The sequence below is a fragment of the Ovis canadensis genome, chromosome 6 (assembly GCF_042477335.2).
Source record: "Ovis canadensis isolate MfBH-ARS-UI-01 breed Bighorn chromosome 6, ARS-UI_OviCan_v2, whole genome shotgun sequence".
Taxonomy (NCBI): Eukaryota; Metazoa; Chordata; class Mammalia; order Artiodactyla; family Bovidae; genus Ovis; species Ovis canadensis.
The window spans coordinates 87,731,816-87,753,529 of NC_091250.1; the positions used below are offsets into that span (position 1 = coordinate 87,731,816).

Sequence of the window (21,714 nt, forward strand, 5' to 3'; positions counted from 1 at the left end):
CCACGATAAACTGAATGTGTCAGTAAAGCAAGTCACACAAATTTTTTGGTTTCCTGATGCATAGAAGAGTTATGTTTACACAGTATTGTAGCCTATTGTGTACAATATCATTATGTCTAACGAAAGAATGTACACACTTACTTAAAAAATACTTTATTACTAAAAATTGCTAACCACCATCTGAGCCTACCATCCGAGTCACAATCTTTTTGCTGGTGGAGGGTCTTTCCTCAGTGTTGATGGTGCTGGGAGACCAAGGCACTGATTACTGAAGATTGGGGTGGCTATGGCAGTTTTTTAAAATAAGACAACAATGAAGTTTGCTGCAATGATCAACTTTTCCTTTCTCAGACAATTTCTCCATAGCATGCAATGCTGTTTGATAGCATTTTACCCACAGTAGAACTTTCAGAATTGGAGTCAGTTTTCTCAAATCCTGCCACTTGGTTATCAACTAAGTTTATATATTAATTACAGTCTAAATCCTTTGTTGTCATTTCAGTAGCCTTCACAGCATCTTCACCAGGAGTAGATTCTATTTCAAGAGACCAGTTTCTTTGTTCATCCGTAAGAAACAGTTTCTCATCCATTAAAAAATCTTTTAAATAAGATTATAACAGTTCAGTCACGTCTTTAGACTCCACTTCTAATTCTGGTTCTCCTGCTTTCTACCACATCTATAGTTACTTCCTGTACTGAAGTCTTAAACCCCTCAAAGTCATTCATGAGGGCTGGAATCAGCTTCTTCCAAAACTCCTGTTAATGTTGATATTTTGACCGCTTCTCATGAATCACAGTGTTCTTAATGGCATCTAGAATGGCCAGTCCTTTTCAAAAGGTTTTCAGTTATCGTTACTAACTTATTTATCTATAATAAGAAACTTTAAACAATGTCTTAATTTTTAAAGTACATAAAGAGTCAAATTCTTAGCACAATTGAGTTCTAGATATGATAGTTATCTATATTATTGATTGAATAAAGCAATTTAAGTATTTGATTTTCCTCCTTCCTATATATATTTTGGAACCAGTTTCTCTAAAATCTTCCTGTTAACACTAACAATATTTAATATATCTTAACAGTCTGAAGGTAATGATGTTCTTTATATCAGTGAATTTTCAGATGATGGTGATCTGAAACTGCTACTTGAAAGCAGTAGAAAGCTTTGAATAATAATAGATGTAAAAGAGCTTTGTAAACTGTGAAATTCTCTATAAATGTTGATTCTTCCATTTTGCAGAAGAGATGAAGGTTTTTAATTGAAGAGCTTTCCTGACATTAAATTAAATAATATAACTTAACATTCAGTGACCTGAGTAAACAGCTATTGAAGAACATAAACCATGATTTTGAGTCTTGAATCATTGAAAAAATTAATTGGGAAGAGTGAGATAATGGAAATATATCTAATATTATTATTAATAAGGGCAGAATATTTGAAAAACATTTATCAGCAATAATAAGTTTGTCAAATACTCCTTCCTTTTAGTCAGCGTAACTTAGTTAAGACACAATTTGGAGGCATTAGCAGACTTAAAACTAATCTCTATCTGTGTACAGTATCTGATATCTGTGGTTCAGTGGAATCTCAGTCATCCTGATGTGGCAAACATTTCTGAAATGTAATGTTTGTATTGACCTTCAGCAATTTTTGAGTCTGGTTAAAATGATTTTGTTTGGCATGTTTTTAAAAGAAAACAGAAGTGAGACTCACGTGACTAAGGTTCAGATTCTAGCCTTCCTCCTGTGTGACCTGTGTAAATCACTTAACCCTTTGAATTGCAGTTTGTTCTACTGGATCAACTGATCTGCTGGATCCATATACTCTAAAACAAAGTCAGGATGCATCGTCTGTCTCAGGCTGTTTGAAAACTTACTAATTTATATAAGTCATGTCAAGGATTAAAAACAAAATTATATAGTTGCTTGTTTAGCAAATTAATGGAAAAATTAAAATTACATCATTATTAGGGATTATTAGGGCTTCCTGGGTGGCTCAGTGGTAAAGAATCCACCTGCAGTGCAGGAGACATAGGTTCAGTTCCTGGGTGGGGAAGATCCCCTGGAGGAAGAAATGGCAACCTACACCAGTATTCTTGCTGGGAAATCCCATGGACAGAGGAGCCTGGCAGGCTTACAGTCTATAGGGTTCACAAAACAGGACATTACCCAGCAACTGAACACCAAGCGCTGTCCTGGAAAGCCCAGGAAATAGTCATCTGTAGTCCTTCCTAATTCTGAAATTCTGTATCTTGTGTATTTTCATCTGCTGTTTTAAATATTATAGGCTCTAATGGAAATATCATAGATGTAAATAATTCGTTTTGAATGACTTCCCCTGTTTGGTGGGTGTTTCTTAGCAACAGTTTATATCATGATATTTATTTGCTTAGTAAATTGTAAAATGATAGGGGAGAGGTAAACTTGATTAAAACATTCATTCTCAGCTACTTTAAAAGATAAAATGAGTCGATTTATCAGAGAGTCATTCTTGTGTGTTTATGACTATTTTATGGTGGTGGTGTTCAGTTTGTATACACGCATGACAAAGACAAGTAAGTACTCAGTTCTTATATTTCTATGTTCTGTTGTTTTTGCTTGGCCATGCTTGATCATTATTAAGGATATTTAGTTACAACAATGTTTCTTTATACTGTCAGTGATATTTATGTACTTATTTATTCACTCTAGGGTCATGATCAGAGTTCAACTCTTGCTCAGCACTCTATTGAACTGACTTTACCTAATCATCATCCATTTCATAGAGACTTACTCCGATATGCCAAGCTGATGGAGTGGCTAAAGAGTACCGATTATCGGAAATATGAGGGACTAACAAAGGTATGGATTTGACATCAGTTACTCACTGAGTATAGAGCCTTATCTTTTAGAATCGAGAGGTCATGTGTTCCATTCCACAAGTGACATTTGAAACACTCTTGTATGTTCTTAGAAAAGCAGCAAGTAGTTGAATTTCTGGGAGAACATTTATTTTATTTACTTGGATGGAGGCATAGCTATATTTTGAACTTCAATATAGTATTGGTCTGTACTGCAGCTTGAAGCATCATTCAGTTTAGTTAAATTATTATTTTCTGAGTTTCTTTATGTGCCGTATAAAAACTAGAGAGTATGAAGATATTTTCAGTGAGGCATTTGCTTTCTTAGAATCTGTAATCTGCTCTTTTAAGCACATGCAGTATGCCTCTTTATTAAACAAACATTCCACTGTTCCAGGCACATAGAAACATAGATATTTCTGTTCCTGATTGTGGAAAACACTAGCTGGAAAAACTGGATTATCATATTATGGTACATCTGTTTGTCAGTCACCAGATTTTCACTGTGTGCCTCTTTTGTACTCACTGTAATCCATATGTAAGAATAAGAAGTGGCTCCCACATATGCTCCTACTTCCAGAGAGCATCAGGTCTGCCGGGGAAGAGCAATTATACTTAAAACAGCCGGCCATAGTTAAGTGCTAAACTGGAAACGAGTTTAAATGTATAGCAAGTTAGAGAAAGGAAATTCATGACCTGAAGCCACAGGAGAAAACTTCATAGAAAACATTGGATTTGCCCCTTTTCCCGGGATTTTAAGAAGGCCAGGCTGACTGAAGCTGAAATTCCATATTCTAGAAGAGTGAGAAGTTAGGTTAAAAAATCTGAGCTGTGAGTCCTAACAGCATTCTTCACACACAGGAAAAGACTTGATAGGGGAAACTAATTAAGAACCTAATATAATAATGAACTGAAATGAAATCTTGAATGAGGAAGATGATAGTAGGAATAGAGATTATAAATCACAAGAGAGAATCCGAAAACAAGGGACAGGATGGTGCCAGATTTGTGAGACGTAGAGCTTAGAACAGTGATAAATACCACTTGGGCTTCCCAAGTGGTGCAATGATAAAAAAAAAATCCACCTTTCAATGTAGGAGATGCAGGTTTGATCCCTGGGTTGGAAAGATCCCCTGGAGAAGGAAATGGCCACCAACTCCAGTATTCTTGCCTGGAGAATCCCATGGACAGAGGAGCCTGGTGGCCACAGTCCATTGGATCACAAAGAGTTGGACATGACTGAGTGACTGAGCACACACATACACACAGATGTCTACAGTTGGACAAGAGAAGAGTCATTCATACATTCACTGAGCAAATGAATTGAGCATCTGTTGTGTGCTAACACTGTTGTATGTGCTAAAGATAACAGCACTGAAGAAAATAGGCGAACACTTGACTGTTCAGAGTACATATTCTAGTGGAGAAGGAGCAACACAAAAGTCAATTTCGTAGTCTGCTAGAAGGTACTGCTGAGAACTCTAGAGAAAATAAAGCAGGGAATGCTAGGACATCAGAAAGGTTGCAGTTTCAAAAAGGATGGTCAGAGAAGGCAACATTTGAGCACAAATTTTAAAGGTAAGTAGGGGTGAGCAGTGGGAATTTCCGAGGAAAACTCTCCCAGCACAGCACATGTGCCCCAAGGCAAGAGCAAACTGGAGCACTGGAGGAGCAACCCAGAGGCAGTTGTGGTGGGAGCACAGCGAGCCAGGTTCAGGATGAGAAGGGCGGGTGTGAGAGGTGAGGTGAGGTGGGGCAGGGCAGATCTGGAAGGGGCTGTGCACCATTGTTAAGAATTTGGTTTTTGCTTCCAGAGAGATGAGGGATGGGTGTTGATGGGCTTTGAGTAGCAGAATGACATGATCTCATTTAATAAATGCCCATTGCAGCAGGAGCCCATGGGTTCAGTACTCTATTGTTGTGTTGTATTCTGGTTTGTTTTGAGTCAGCAGAATTCTAATTTGGAGATAGCTTCAGTTCAGTTCAGTTCAGTTCAGTTCAGTTCAGTCGCTCAGTCGTGTCTGACTCTATAGCTTACAGAAAAATATTTGTGTGACTGGAATCTTTGCCTTCTGAAGTTTTAAGAGGATTAATACTGTATTTTGAATAATTAAATATTGTTACATCTTCAGAGTTTTGTGCCAACAAATGCTTTGTCCCCTAGTGAATATTCAAATGAGTAAAATAATCAATAAGCTTTTTGCCTGATTGTGTTCTCAGTGAATATTATTACCCTATCTTCTATATGTATCATTCATGAATATAATTTAAAGTGAAGAAGCAAGACAGTAGCCAGTCTAGCACTGAATGATGGGCTCATTCTCTGCTCACAGTATATTTTCAATTGACAATATTGATGTGCTTTTTTAAATGAAATTATCTTATTTCCAAGAAATCTTACTTTATCTTGTGTTTGAACTTGTGACAGACCATGCAGTTTTATGCCTGATAATCTAATTTGGTTGCTCAAGTGTTTTCAAAAATAGGAATTTTATTAATATGACAAAGAAAGGAATGAAAGGAAATGGAAAGAAAGGAATGAAAAAAAAAGAACCTGGAAAATCAGTGTTTCTTTGGTAAGAAATAATAATTAAATCCAGATACTATTTATACTTCATACTTCTCAGGGAGTGTGTGGTAAAGAACTCACCTGCCAATGCAGGAGACGTAGGAGATTCAGGTTCAGTCCCTGGTTCGGGAAGGTCCCCTGGAGAAGGAAATGGCAACCCACTCCAATATTCTTGCCTGGAGAATTCCATGGACAGAGGAGCCTGGTGAGCTATATAGTCCATAGGGTTGCAGAGAGTTGAACCCAATTGAAGTGACTTAGCACTCACTTTTGTACTTGGTTAGTTATACCCAGCTCACACTTTTTGGCAGGACCAGGAAAAGCTTGTCTTCATTTCTTTAGGGATAAGAATAACTAGGCTCTGCCCCAACTCTACTTATGGCTGAATCTAAGCAAACCCCTGATTTGGGGTATATGTAATTAGAGCCTAAGGAAAATAGTGGTACGTTGGACATGTAATGAGCTCGGCTGCCCAGAATCCCTTCTCCCTAGCTGGGGCTCTGAGTTAGGCATGTAGAGTGGTTGATCAGGGAGATGGTCTGTCCATGTTTAGGCAGGAACGATCTTTCCTCTCCTAATAGTCCCCTGAGGCTGACAGTCTTGAAGACTGCTCAGACATCGTCTCTCAGCCTCAGTCCCATATTTGTAAATATACAATAAAACATGGTGTTATCTGTAAAACTCTACAGTGAGCACAAAATAAAGTTGGAAATACTGCCCAAGATAACAGTAGTTAAACTCAAGATAGTTGGATTTTAAGTTAGGTGCTGTATACAGAGTGCTAAGAAAAATACGTACTGTGAGAAACATCTTTCTGAATTTAGTAAATGAATGAACTGAGAGTCACACCTGACTGTGGCCTTTCCCACCCCTGAGTCTGTTGAGAACCTGGGGGAAGGTATTGAGTCATTTGAATTGTGTTGAGAAAGAAGGTGATTTTCGGTAGTCTGCTCAAATCACTGTTTTCAAAATAGCAAAATAGCTGTTTTGAGACTGTTTAAATTGCTTGGGTAATAGTGTGCACTTAATTTGGGTATTGGAATGCAGTTTGTTATATTGAGTGAGTTGAGTAGAAATCTAATGAAGATTTTATGAATTATAAGTTGGTCAGTCATTTACATTGATTTCCAGTGATCAGTGTTTTTGTGAGAATTTAAAATTCAAAGAATGAGATGCTGAAAAAGTGAAATAGCTCAATGAAATAGGAATAATTTTAGGGTCTGTTTAACTTTAGATTTGCTGTTAAAGTTACACACAAAGAACACAGGAAAAAATTTCCTATTTAACTTTCCTTACGGAGAATCTGTGGGAAATGTATGTGGCATACAAATTGGAATAAGCAGGCTCTATATTATGTTTCATCCAAAAATTTTTTATGAAGACATATCTATTTATAAAATATCTAAATATACCTTATATCTAATATATATTTTATATATTTATAAAATATCTTTAAAAAATCAATAATGAACTATGAGTCAGTATACAAATAATTTAAATGATATACCTTTGAAAGTTACATCTGATGTTTAAAGCAAAGTAAACTGTTATAAAACTGAATGTGTTTGAAATTGAAGTGTAGATTCCGTGATAAATTTAAAAGAATAACTAAGCATAGGAGTTTTTCTGCTGTGGATTTATTTAAATTTAGTGAAACTCTACATAAGGCATTTAACATAGGATTTGGAAAAATACATGGCCTCCCGCTGTTGAATCTTTCGTAAGGGTATAAAATATTTTTGTATGACAGTAAGCATATATGATGAGGGAATGAGTTTGCCTGTTAAATAATAGATGTTTTCACTTGAACTAGAATAAATTTTGTTTTTTAAAACTAAATTATTTGATTATGAAAACTGTAAGATGTAGTAATTAAATTCTTATGAAGTGAAGTCGCTCAGTCGTGTCCGACTCTTTGCAATCCTATGGACTGTAGCCTACCAAGCTTCTCCGTCCATTGGATTCTCCAGGCAAGAATACTGGAGTGGGTTACCATTTCCTTCTCCAGGGGATCTTCCTGACCCAGGGGTTGAACCTGAGTGTCCCGCATTGCAGGCAGATGCTTTAACCTCTGAGCCACCAGGGAAGCCCTAAATTCTTACGAAAGTAACCTATTTTGGGTTAATTGAATGCCCCATGCTGGCAAGGTATGGTAAAACTCAGTGTACTGCTTCAATGTCATTGATACTGTCTATTGGTATAATAATTTTTAAAACAGCATGGCAATATGGAGGAAAAGTTAAAAGATTCCCTTACTCTTTGGCACTGTAATTTTACCCTTAGGAAATTAATCCAAGGAAGCAGTTCATTAGAGATGAAAAGCTTATTGTAACATTGTCTATCACAACAAAACATCGAAACCACTTAAGTAGTCTGTGTTAAGAGGATGGTTTACTAAATTGTGAACATCAACAGAGTGTAATACTGTGCAGTCATTAGCGTATGACACTGGAAAAACCTGATTGTGCTGACCCAAACACCCTATATAGTATGAATGCGGCTTATTTAAAATACATGAAAGGTAATGTGTAAATTACCATTGGATCATTGAAAAAGCAAGAGAGTTCCAGAAAAACATTTACTGCTGCTTTATTGACTACGCCAAAGCCTTTGACTGTGTGGATCACCATAAACTGGAAAATTCTTTAAGAGATAGGAATAGCAGACCACCTTATTTGCCTCCTGAGAAATCTGTATGCAGGTCAAGAAACAACAGTTAGAACTGGACTTGGAACAACAGACTGGTTCCAAATCAGGAAAGCAGTATGTCAAGGTTGTATATTGTCACCCTGCTTATTTAACTTATATGCAGAGTACATCATGTGAGATGCTGGGCTGGATGAAGCACAAGCTGAAATCAGGATTGCTGGGAGAAATATCAGTAACCTCAGATACGCAGATGACACCAGCCTTATGGCAGAAAGCAAAGAACTAAAGAGCCTCTTGATGAAAGTGAAAGAGGAGAGTGAAAAAGTTGGCTTAAAACTCAACATTCAGAAAACTAAGATATGGCATCCAGTCCCATCACTTTATGGCAAATAGATGGGGAGACAACAGAAACAGTGAGAGACTTTATTTTTGGGAGGCTCCAAGATCACTGCAGATGGTGATTGCAGCCATGAAATTAAAAGAGGCTTGCTCCTTGGGAGAAAAGCTATGACCAACCTAGACAGCATATTAAAAAACTGAGACATTACTTTGCCAACAAAGGTCCATCTAGTCAAAGCTATGGTTTTTCCAGTAGTCATGTATGGATGTGAGAGTTGGACTGTAAAGAAAGCTGAGCACCAAAGAATTGATGCTTTTGAACTGTGGTGTTGGAGAAGACTCCCGAGAGTCCCTTGGACAGCAAGGAGATCCAACCAGTCAATCCTAAAGGAAATCAGTCCTGAATATTCATTGGAAGGACTGATGCTGAAACTGAAACTCCAATATTTTGGCCACCTGATGTAAAGAAGTGACTCATTGGAAAAGACCCTGATGCTGGGAAAGATTGAAGGCAGGAGGAGAAGGGGACGACGGAAGATGAGATGGTTGGATGGCGTCACCAACTCAATGGACATGTTTGAGCAGACTGTGGGAGTTGGTGATGGACAGGGAAGCCTGGCGTGCTACAGTCCATGGGGTTGCAAAGAGTCGGACATGACTGAGCGATTGACCTGAATTGAATGTATAAAAGTGAAAATGTGAGTGTGATTATTCAACTTCATATTTTTATAAATTGTTAATACTATGATGCCAGTTCAGTTTTTTTTAAAGATGGAAAATAGCCTTCTTGTGTCCTATGAAATGCATCAAATATTTTAAGACCACAAAATTCAAAACAAGCACAAAGGATATGGGGGGATTGAGAAGTGGAAATTGCTATATTTGTTTTATTAATGAGTATGTGTTGTTTTTACTTTTAAGAATTACATGGATTATTTATCACGACTCTATGAGAGAGAAATTAAAGATTTCTTTGAAGTTGCAAAGATCAAGATGACTGGCACAACTAAAGAAAGCAAGAAGTTTGGTAAGCTTAGGCACCTCAGTCCCATTATTTTCTTTCTATTCTATTAAAAATTGTTTTATTTGTGACAAATAATTTTAAGACTTTTTAGGCAATGTGGAAGGAGATACAATAGAATTAGTAAAAGAATAAATTTAATGCATTGGTTTGATTTATAGGTTTTTCATGGAACAAGTATGTCTCTAAATACTTTTACCAATTAAAATTCTACAGCATGTGAATTTGACAGCAATAAATACATGTCATGTCTAATAAAAGTACAGTGCACCTCATATCCGCAGATGCGGAACCCATAAATATGGAGGACCAACTATGAGACTTGAGCATCCATGGATTTGATATCCACGACAGGTGCTGGAACAAACCCTGCACAGATACTGCGGACAACTGTATATAGTCATAGAAGAAGCAGTTGGCCAGAAAATGAAGTGCAGCTGGTAGAGAAAGTACTAGATTAAGAGACACATGTTGGAAGTTTAGTTTCTGATTTCCTAAAAGACCTTTTATAACAGTTGGAGGCAAGTCTGTGATCTCTTAAGTCATTGCACTCCACAGGGAGGTAAAAGTGATTCCTAGCTTCTTACTTCTCACTGGCTATTTTGAATCAAAAAGAAAGTTTCTAAGTGTTTTCTCCCCTGTGAAGGGGCTATAAAAATGTCACCAAAATTTCTCCTGTAATTACACTTTATTTTTCTGAAGAGTTATTTTTGAAACAAGAGGCTTTTTTGTTGCTTCTAAATATGTTAAATAAACAAAAAACTTGATTTAAAAGGATAACCAGTGAAAGTATCAAGTTGCAAGGAAATGATTTGCCGAGGCCACATTCTGCTCTTGCATGTACCCATCTCTGGACTTCTTTTTGGATGGAGTTCTGTGCCTATTGGAGTCAAAACCTGGCCTTAAATGGCTACAGTGTGTCCTCTGTGTCTGCATAGTTCCCCTTTAGAACCATGAGTTTAGCATTTACTTGTTGAAAGGAGCCTGTGCCCTGATTGAAATTGATAGCTCATCTTTCCATTCTTTTCTTTAGGACAAAGAAGACTATCTTTAGTAGTGGGTAATTATTTTGTGATTCACTGGTTTGTGGTTGTTTTTTTTTTTTTAATACAACACTAATATATTGGTGATACTAGTTCAGATTTTTTAAATGGTTTGAATCTGTGTATTACACTTCGATAAAGATACTGATAAAAATATTGGGACAATAGGCTTTTGGAAACAGAAATGCTAACTCATCCTAAAGGTTAATTGTTCTTAAACAGTGTGTTTATATCCTTGTTAATGTTTCACCATGGATATGTTAAATCAATTTTTCTTTTTAGTAAACAACGTATTAATACAGTTACATGTTTAATGTTTTCATTTGGTATATTTGTCATCACTTGTTACTGCAGTAAAAGGGAAATCTTTCTAAAACGACCTCCTTGGGAGGTTATTAATGCCATTATCATAATATTAATTTATCAAACCTAAGATTCTCACTGAGATAAATGACATAATTGAAATATAATTTAAATCAAGTATAATAGTATCTTAATGGTATCATTGCATTAACCTAAAACCTTGATTTTTTTTCTTATCCCTTGAAGTTCTTAAATTATCTTGTTAAAAAAATTTTAATTAACCTAAGACAAGTTTAGAAGATACTTTTAAAACAGGGTTAAAATTACATCTTTCATATGTATCTATTATACTTAATAAGGAATAGGAGAGTAACCAAAAAATTATAGTTTCTATTACTTTGATGTTATCAGTTACAAGAAAAGAAAAACTAAATAATAAACAGAATTCAGAGGTTAAAAACTGTTTTGTTCATCTTTGAAAATGTAACTTGTTGGTCAACTTTTAAAAATAAATTTCAAGTTAAATACAAATGACTTCAGAAGTTCTAAATAGGTAGAATGTAAACTTTTTAAAGATACTTTTTCAAGGATTCAAACTAAGTTTAAATCAGTTCTTAATAGTAATTACAATTAAAAGAGAAACCTAAAATTTGAGGAAGATAACTTTTCAATGGATCAAAATTAAGTAATTATGAATAAAATTTAAATTTGTTTTGTTTTTCCCTTTCTCTGAAAATGCTGCATTGTAGATACTAATAATAGAAAGTCAGATTGAATGTATTTTACAAAAGGAAATTGTGTGGACAAAATATAGTCATAGAGATTCAGGGGAATTCTTTCTTTTTGAATCATTCTTTACTCAAGTCTTTAATATCTACTTAGTTCAGATAATTTAGAATAATGTTAAAATGCCAGTAAACTACTTTTTCTTTGTGGTAAGGTTTTTATAAAGTCTTTGCCTTTTTTAGATCAGAAGGTTTACCCTGGTATCTTCAGAGGTGTGGGATTGTCCCCCCAAGATTATTTGTTTTGTTTTTCTTTTGTGTTCCTCAGATGTACTTAACGAAAAGACAGGCAAAAGATATTTAGTAATAATTTTTTAAATCGCTCATTTTTTTCTTTCTACTACTAAGATAAGACACACATGTATTAGTTGAGCCTATTTACATAATAACTTCCTTATCTTTATTAATCCAAAACTTAAAAAATTATATGCCAAAAACATTTTTTTCAGTGTTTCTCCACTAAATTAAGAAATGTTGTTGACTCCAAAGGGAGTCTTGAACACAAGACTAAATTCAGTCCTGACTGGAAGATTCATTCAGTAAATGTTTATTAATTACCTATTATTTGATAAGGACTGCCCAGTACTGAGAATGCAGCAATGAGCAAAGACCCTACCCTCTTGATGCTTATACTCTAGCAGAAATTGTTTAAGGATATTTAAAATTTACCGGAATATTGTTACTTCTTGCTGATAAATAATACAGACTTTTTTTTATGAGCCCAAATAGGGCACTGGTAGTATTTATTAACTACTTTAAAAAAAGAAAAATATATGCAGCATTAGGCTTTGCTCTGAAACTGATGAACTTAGTAGAGTGACACCTAAAGGCCACCAGAAGGTACTGTTCAGATCGGCCAGCTAGTGGCTCCAGCGCATCCCTCCCTACTGGTCGCTATAATGTCCAGCCTTATCATTTCATATTCCTTTAAACTTCAGGCAGACAAGGCTGGGAAGATTTACATGTTTTTGCTGTGGCAAATTAGTAGTTTGTACTCAAGCTTTTGCCTGGCGATAGCAGCTATCACTATCCCTGTTTGGCAGGAGTTGACACATTGTTTTCTATTTCTTAAATATTTCTAGAGTTATATTCATTAATTTTCTCTTTTATTCTGTAATTTCTTTCTTTGCCTTTCAAATTAGCTTCTCATTTGGGTTGAGAATGTTTCACAAGACGATCTCTACAATTGATCTAACAAATACTAAAGAGAGGTTTTAGATAAAGGAAATACCAGATGACCCTGAAAGAGCTCCAGTTCCCAATTAGACCTCTTCCCTCAGCTTTACCCTTCTACCTACCCATCTCCCAATATGTATTTTGATACATATGTTTTATTCTCAGTATTCACAGAGCCTGTTTAAGTTACTAAATAGTTTAGCTTATTGTTCTAAAATGGTTTTAAAACCCCACTCATAGTTTTTTATCAGAGGGAGTATAAAATTATTTAGTACAGTGGAGATTCCTTCCAAGAGCTTTCAGTGAATACAGGATTGTTAATGCATTTAATGTTTAAATGTGCAACTTCATTCTATTAAATTTTCACTGTATTAAATTATTTACTTGAACTCTGTGTTCTTCAGAAGTCAGAACTTGCAAATATAGTCTTTAAATTTAAGTACATCAGCTTAGGAGACTTAAAACATCATTTAAAAGTGTGGGGGAGGTTTACAAATATAGATATTTTTACCTGAATATTTGCATAAAATAGTACATTAAAAGACTAGTAAAGTCTTTTCTCTCATGTAATTTCTCAAGCAGTAGCTGACCAACTAAACATACGTTGCATCTCTTGTTACTTGATGCTCATGGTTCTTTGCATGTGTCTTTTAAACTAGAGCTTTAACTTCCTCTTGTGCATGGTTTGTGCAAATTGCAGTTTATTAACTTGTCTTTGTCTTTGATGCTTGCAACCTAATCCATCACAGCTACACTGCCTCGAAAAGAAAGTGCTGTCAAACAGGAAACAGAGAGTGAGTATGCTTAGTGTATTAGTAGGTATTCTCAATGCATGTTTGTTTAATGTCTAGAAATTAGTTATTTATCTTGAAAAAAGTTACACCAGAAATATTGATTGGTTGCCAGGTATTGATGAAAGAAAACCAACAGAAGGGAAGTGGTATGACTACATCCAAGAAATATGTAATATGGTTAAACATGTATGGTGGGTAGTCAGAAATTTATAAAAAGTCTTAACCATTATACTTTTTTTTCAGGCTGTGTTTAGAAACTATAAAATTTCTTGTATGTGTGGTCAGATTTTGCATAATGAAACCAAAGTTTGTCCCTAGCTAACTATATATCATATTTTTTATTACTTATTTTATTATTTGTCCCTTCTGACCATCAGCGAGTAATACAGGTTAGCTAAGAAATAGTCAAGAAGAATAAAAATGCTTTACTGTTTAAATTTAATTCTGAATAAAAATATCACATTTTCTTGTAAAAATAGAATCCTTTAATTATTTGATGTATGTAGGATTTGTCCAGACATATTGTTCTCATTTTTCCTCATGGCTATGATAGATACCTGTGTTTATACCTAAACTCAGATGTCCCATATTAATATAGTTAATAATGTATGTGTTTTATTTTAGTTGTATTTTAAATACAACAAATATTCAGGGTTTTTTTTTTCTCTTTTCATTTTGTTTAGTTTTTTAAAGAACTTTAATCAGTTTACTTGCTGAAAAAACAAGAGTGAGTTCAGGAATGTATTGAGTTATGTGTAATTGACATTTTTAGTAGGGCAAGAATAATTGAGTGTTGGTAGTTTCACATGGTTCAGCCTAATGTATTGATTTAATGTAGAGGCAAACAATATTGAATATGGCAGTTTTTTTCTAGAAATACAACCATCATGTTAGCTAGTATTCTAGGGGGTCAGTGACTTTCATCCATAGTCATGTCTTCTGAGTGGAAAAGAAATCCTCATCTACTTTAGAAAAATCATCAGGCAACTGTGATGAGACTGGGCAGGGCACAATGTGATCTTTAAGATCCCTTTCAATCTTATTCTGTGATTCTCTATGGTTTTACCTATCATTACATATGCTCAGAAGTAGAATACAAATCTTAATGAAAGAGAAAGACTGTACATCCTTTTCATATGGTAGAGTTGTGCCCTAAGTAATATGAGCCCCAGAAGACCAGGACAGTAGGAAAGAGCCCTGATTTATGCCATGGATCTTTTATTCATGAAGGTCACAACTTTTAAAGTTTTATCATTTCTTAGGTCTTCATGGAAGTTCCGGGAAATTAACTGGATCTACTTCTAGTCTAAATAAACTCAGTGTTCAGAGTTCAGGGAATCGCAGATCTCAGTCATCTTCCTTGTTGGATATGGGAAACATGTCGGCCTCTGATCTCGATGTCGCGGACAGAACCAAATTTGATAAGGTAAAATGAAATAACACATGTTTCTTAAACATTACTGTCAGTTTTCTAGCACCAGTTTGTTATTGCTTTCATTGTGTTCAAAGATTTGGGCTCTATTGACTCTTTTAATTAACCATGTCTTACTTTCCATTTCTGAATCTAAAAAAACAAAATACCGGTCAAATGGCAACTGAAATGTGATTCATCAATTAAATGACATAACAACTTTATTAAAATTTGTTATAAATCATAAAGAGCTTGCATTGTCAATCCAATTATTTGAGTGACTACAAAGAGGAAACAACTTTTATGAAGCTAAATTGTTTAAATAAAAAGTCTTATCGCTATGTTCCTTTTTCCAGATTCCAAGTGAATAATTGTTGTCAGTTTTGTTTTAGGTATGTTCTGACCCTGTTATGCCTCGTTAATACTGCATTGTCCTGTCAATCTTGGAAGTATTTGTTTGGGGGATTCCATTAAGATTATAGATAAAGCTTCCCTGGTTGCTGCAAAAAAGTGATTAAATGTGGAATGTTATTTTTAAGCGTTTTGTTCAGTTCTTTGTAGGATCATTTTGGTTTTCTTCAGATCTTTGAACAGGTACTGAGTGAACTGGAGCCCCTGTGTCTGGCAGAACAAGACTTCATAAGTAAATTTTTCAAACTACAGCAACATCAGAGTATGCCTGGAACTGTGGTATGGGTGACATTTATTTATTAGCTCATATTTAGGATCTATATCATAATTAGCCTAATCAGTATGTTGTCATAATTTCAGTATCAGAACAGAAAGAATTTACATTGTAAGGATTTTTAAAATAATTTTTATCATACAAGATAATAAAAAAAGGGATAGGGTTTGGACATCTAATCTAATATTCTAGACTATCTTAGGCCTAAACATTCTCCAAATTGATGAGTGGGGGAAATGTCTGAGTTTACTTGGCAAAAAATATTTTTAAAAAGCAAATGTATTGTTTTAGTCATCAAGAAAAATAGAATTTAAAAAATTTAAAAATTATGTTTTAATGTATATTTGTTGTTATTTAGTCACTAAGTTGTGCCCGACTCTTTGCGACCCCGTGGACTGTAGCCCACCAGGTTTCTCTATCCATGGGATTTTCCAGGCAAGAATACTAGAGTGGATTGCCAGTTCCTTCACCAGGGGATCTTCCCAACCCAGAAATTGAACCCGTGGCTCCTGCATTGGCAGGCAGATTTCTTTACTGCTAAGCCACCAGGGAAGCCCCTGTGGTCTTAAAAAATAAATGAAAGCAAGAAAGAAAAAAATCGTGAGGCCTCAAATCAGAATCTTTTTTATGGCTTTCTTACTATGAGACCTTAAACTAATTATTTAATCCCTATTTTTCCTCATCTGTGTAATGGGTATAATAATGCCTATTGAACATGACTCTCTGGTGGCATAAATGTAAGAAAATAAAATGAGACATTTGCTAGAGTATTTTAAAGAACTTAAAAGCACAGTGCAAATCAAATGGCTTTTTTAAAATTGAGATGATCTTTAAAAGAACCAACATATACAAACAGTCCTCAAATGACTGAGAAATTAAATCTTTCAAATGGTTAGAGGATTTGTTCCTGTAGATAGTATTGCTAGTAAATTTGTTAGTTTCTGTAAGAACTTTGGACAGCATTTTTTATGCTTGAGTTTTATTAGAATGATTAATTTTATTAGAATGATTTTAATTTTCAAAATTCTCCCTTGAACATGTTCCTAGATGTGTTCAGCTTTTTATTAAGTTGCCCTCTCATTCCTATACTCCCTCTGAGTCTCCTCTACCTTTCTCTCTCGCCCCACCCTGCCAGATGTCCTCACACACAAACACAACTTCTCATTCTCGGATAAAATCTAAAAACAAAGCTTTTCGTAAACATTCTGAAACAACATATTAAATTATATAATTGCATTGATAATACTACCTTTAAAAATCGTTATTTCTCATAATATATTCTCTCTTAAGAATTTTAAGACCTAGCAGGCTATTGCTATATAAATTAAACTAGTCAATTTGTTAGTCTTTTATTATGTAAAGTACCTGAATAATTTTTGCAGACGGAAGCAGAGGACACAGATGGAGGAACTTTGTCACGGCAACATAATGCTGGCACACCACTTCCTGTTTCATCTGAGTATGTGTTTGTTACTATCGGTTGTTTATTGTGAAAAAAAATAAACTTTCAATTGAGCAGAAAGGAATACTGCCCAGTGAGGAGTCCAGATTCCTGACCATAACTGACAACACTCAGAGCACCTATCTGTGTGCCCAGTGTCTTACGGAACATCTCAGTGAAGTAAAATTGGTGCTGTTTATGGCTGTTCGGCTTTTCTTTGCTCTTGTAAACGCACAAGTGCAGTCAATTTTGACGTTTGCTGGTAGGAAGTAGCATTTGAATTGTAGTGTATTTCTCAGAAATCACAAAGCACATTTCAGGACCCAGTTCTACAAAGGACAATGTTATTTTGAGTGATAAAATGCAACCTCAAAAAGTATGTTTATATTGGAAACCATTCTAGAATAATTAACTATTTGGACAGTGTTAGTTGAAATATCAAATTTTAGTCATTTGTGTATACTGAGGGGATTAAAGTTAAAGGTGAATACACCTGAAGCTTGTAATAACTTTTCTGTTTTGTATTTCTGAACAGGAAGGATATGATCCGCCAAATGATGATTAAAATATTTCGCTGCATTGAGCCAGAACTGAACAACTTGATTGCATTAGGAGACAAAATTGATAGCTTTAACTCCCTTTACATGCTAGTCAAAATGAGTCATCATGTGTGGACTGCACAAAACGTGGACCCTGCTTCTTTTCTGAGTACTACATTGGGAAATGTTTTGGTGACTGTCAAAAGGAACTTTGACAAATGTATTGTAAGCTGGGTTGTTTTTTTTTCCAATAACTTAGAACTCTTAACCATTGCAAAATATCTGTGTGTGTGTGTTTAAAATATTTCCAGCTTTCCACCAGGGGATCTACTATTCATATCCCCCAAGCCTTAAAGCAAGGTATTGGCTGCAGTATACAGGAGCAGGGTTAGCTGGATGGTGCTGTGCCAAGTAGATTCCCATCTACAGTGAATCATGGCAAGTTCGGAAGTAGCTGACATAGAGGCAGCAGTTATTACACTTGAGATCCTCTAAGTAACTGAAATCCCAGTTGACTGATTAGTAACCACAGATTTAATGAAACAACTGAAACTTGAATTTATTGTTTCTCTTCTTTTAACATATTACAATAGGATAATTACTATTTGGATTATTTTAATTGATTAAAGTATTTTTTTAGTTTAATAGCTTTAATCATATTACCTTAAGAATAAGTTGTTCTTATGAGAACTTTTGGCAGTTATCATTTTTCTCCTTCTAATAGGAAAAAAATCATTAACTTTATTTTTTCTGTTAGGTTTTGGAAAGCTCATAGATATGAACAGGATTGGACCAGGTTCTAAAAAGAGTTTCATTTTATTAATGTATTTAGTATTAATATGTAAAAGTAGATATTTATCATCTGAATTATTCTACTGTGTAACCTGTAAGTTAAATCCAGTGCTTGAATAGCCATAGAATAATGAGTGAGTGAAAGTCACTCAGTCATGTTTGAGTCTTTGTGACCCCATGGTCGGTAGCTTGCCAGACTCCTCTGTCCACGGAATTATCCAGGTAAGAATACTGGAGTGGGTAGCCATTCCCTCCAGGGGAATCTTCCCAACCCAGGGATCGAACCCAGGTCTCTCGCTTTGCAAGCAGATTCTTTACTGGCTGAGCCACCAGGGAAGCCCATAGAATAATGAGAGAATAATAAAAATATTAAGGGTAATTAAAATCCACATCATGTTTATACTTTTTAAAAATAATATTTACTGATTTCTGAAAGTTTAAAAGCCATCCGTAGAAACTTAAATGTCACCTCAACAGACTTGTTAACCCTCCTTCCCCACCAAATGACTGCACTGGCATTTGAAATATTATGAAATTTGGCCACTTATCCTCTTCCCTGCCCAGCTTTCTTCATAAGTGATGATAAACCTGTAAGGTCTGATTGTAAGCTGATAGCCAAAAGGAAAATAAAGAATTACTAAAGTCTGAGATAATGAGTCCCATGTGACATAGAATAAGAATAGCTAGAACACTAATCATGAGAACACTATACATTTTTAGAATATGAAGATTTTGTTGCTCTTATCAGTAAAATAAAACTATTATATAAAACTTTAATATAATACCTCTCAATCCAGTTGAATGTAATTATTAAAAGTGTAAGATGTAATAGTATCAGGTAGATGTAGGCATGGGTTCAAATGAAGTGCTTAGCACATTGCCTGGTACAGAATCACTTGTAATGGTGATGATGACAGTAATGAAAGTGAAAGTGAAGTCTCTTAGTCACGTCCAACTCTTTGCAACCCCATGGGCTGTAGCCTACCACGCTCCTCCATCCATGGGATTTTCCAGGCAAGAGTACTGGAGTGGGTTGCCATTTCCTTCTCCAGAGGATCATCCTGACCTAGGGATCGAACCCGAGTTTCCCACATTGTAGGCAGATGCTTTACCATCTGAGTCACCAGGGAATAACAGTAGTAATTAATAATAGTTTGCTGAAGAATGTTCATGTTACTCTCAAAACTGGGAAGTGAAGAAATTTAGTAAAATTTACCTAGACAAAGGTATAAAGTCATGTTTTTTCCTAAATTGCATGTATTTCTAAAAGCTTTACCTTTTGTCACTAAAGGGAGAAGGATGGTTCCTTCTGTTGGTTGTCATCAATGTTTCTTATTTTAACTCAAGTCTTTTCACAGTGTCCAGTCAGTTGTGCATGCTCAGTTAAGTGTTACATGTTTTGGTACTTGGGACAAGATCTGGACCTAAGGCATACCTTGAAAAAGTAGTGAATGGTTCTGTGTGTATTGAACCAAAGAATGAATGTCAGACGACTGCAGAAAGTGAAATAGATAGCATCTGAGTTTAGTACTTTCATCTGGTGGCCAAGCCCAAAGTGTTCTTCAAGGAACAGGGCTAAAAAGATTAGCCTACCAAGAACTAGAGATAAAATTAGAAACATATCAAGTACTACCAAGCTGGACACTGCACTCCAGTACATTTCTTACCTGAATTTACTTTGCTTTTCAGAATTCCCCACACTATAGTGATGTGGTTTTGTACTCTTTAACCTTTGAAAATGATATGATTTGGGTGCCTCTTCCTCATTGTATATTCTTGCCTTCTCTGTCATAGATTAATTAAACATATAAGGATGGGTTTATTTCTGGGTACTCTGTTCCATTGATCTACATGTCTGTTTTTGTACCAGTACCATATTGTTTGATGACTATAACTTTGTAGTATAGTTTGAAATCAGGGAGCATAACACCTCTGATTTTGTTCTTTCTTGAGCTTACTTTGGCTATTATGATCTTTTGTGTTTCCATACAGGTTTTAGAATTATTTGTCCAATTTGGATTGCTTTTATTTATTTTTCCTGTCTGATTGCTATGTCTAGAACTTCCAATACCATATTGAACAAAAGAACAATTACTTTTCTAATCTCTACATGTCATATGGTTTTCAGGTTATATCCCCAAAATCTCAGCATAATGACGTTTTAGGTAGGAGTTGAAAATGATTCAACACTTTGGCAATGTACTTCTTACCGGGAATAGAACTAGATCCCCTGGAAGTACACAGAATCATAATTGATTATTTTGAACCAAAGTGTCTATATTCTGTATATATGTCTATTTGTACTTTGTATCCATCTTACACAAGTACTTTACTATACAGATTTAGAGTAAATAACTAATAGATACATGGAAAACTATATATGCAAATCCACAGTAGAAATACCTGATCTCCGTCTCTGTTCTCATACCCCCAAAATATAGAACTTCTCTATCCAAACAAATTTTAGGCTGTTGAGATTTGGAAATGGTTGTGGTTCTCAACTTGACTATATAGCCACCAACCAGAAATAATTGTGAGAGATCCTGTGTGTGCTCTGGTATCTGCTCTGCCCCAGAATGGGCAATCACTATATACTTACCTTTTATAAATGATAGAAGTGTTCATTAGTTGTTTTTACTTTAAACAAAGACCTGAGGTTCACAAGCTTTGAGTGCATTTTGTTTTGGATAATTTGGATTTTTTTCCTTGATTTTAGTTTCTTAAATATTATATATGTACTTTTTAATCTCTAGCAATAGTTTTTCTTAGTTATCCATATTGTATTACTCTTTGGTTAGTAAATGTCCAAAATGTTCTAGGTATTAAATTACATCATGCCTTTGTGGTATATATATTTGCTTTTAATTGTATGTTGTTTCTAAGTTGCTTAGCTATTTTTCTCCCTTGCTTTCTGCCTAACTTTAGAGTAACCAAATAAGGCAAATGGAAGAAGTAAAGATCTCAAAGAAGAGTAAAGTAGGAATTCTCCCATTTGTTGCTGAATTTGAAGAATTTGCTGGACTCGCAGAATCAATCTTTAAAAATGCCGAGCGTCGTGGAGATCTAGATAAAGCATATACTAAACTTATCAGAGGGGTATTTGTTAATGGTAAGCTTTTGTTACATTATGAAGAAGTTTTTGGTGGTGGTTTTCCTTATTTCTGGTATTTTTGGTCGGTTTTCATTATTTCTGATTAAGTTAGAAGTTGGGGTACAGATCTGTTCATTATTTTCCATAGTCTATAGTCTTTTTTAAGTTTTCTGAAAGTAAAGATTTCTTAAATTTGAAAAACAAACAGTACATAAAACCCATTTGTATTTACCAG

At 35.0% G+C, this 21,714-nt stretch overlaps 1 protein-coding gene across 6 annotated transcripts in view; it reads left to right on the plus strand.

Moving 5' to 3' along the window:
* EXOC1 (exocyst complex component 1) overlaps positions 1-21,714 on the plus strand; it is a 54,534-nt gene that overhangs the window by 23,222 nt on the left and 9,598 nt on the right. For 2 of the 6 annotated variants that reach the window (XM_069593104.1, XM_069593101.1), the window contains 8 exons: positions 2,693-2,842; positions 9,320-9,425; positions 13,476-13,520; positions 14,783-14,946; positions 15,514-15,621; positions 16,999-17,075; positions 17,593-17,821; positions 21,314-21,497. In XM_069593104.1, coding sequence (XP_069449205.1) covers positions 2,693-2,842; positions 9,320-9,425; positions 13,476-13,520; positions 14,783-14,946; positions 15,514-15,621; positions 16,999-17,075; positions 17,593-17,821; positions 21,314-21,497 — 1,063 coding nt within the window. Of the gene's footprint in view, positions 1-2,692; positions 2,843-9,319; positions 9,426-10,452; positions 10,480-13,475; positions 13,521-14,782; positions 14,947-15,513; positions 15,622-16,998; positions 17,076-17,592; positions 17,822-21,313; positions 21,498-21,714 lie in introns of all 6 variants that reach the window. The other 4 variants (XM_069593102.1, XM_069593105.1, XM_069593107.1 and 1 more) reach the window with 2 other exon arrangements.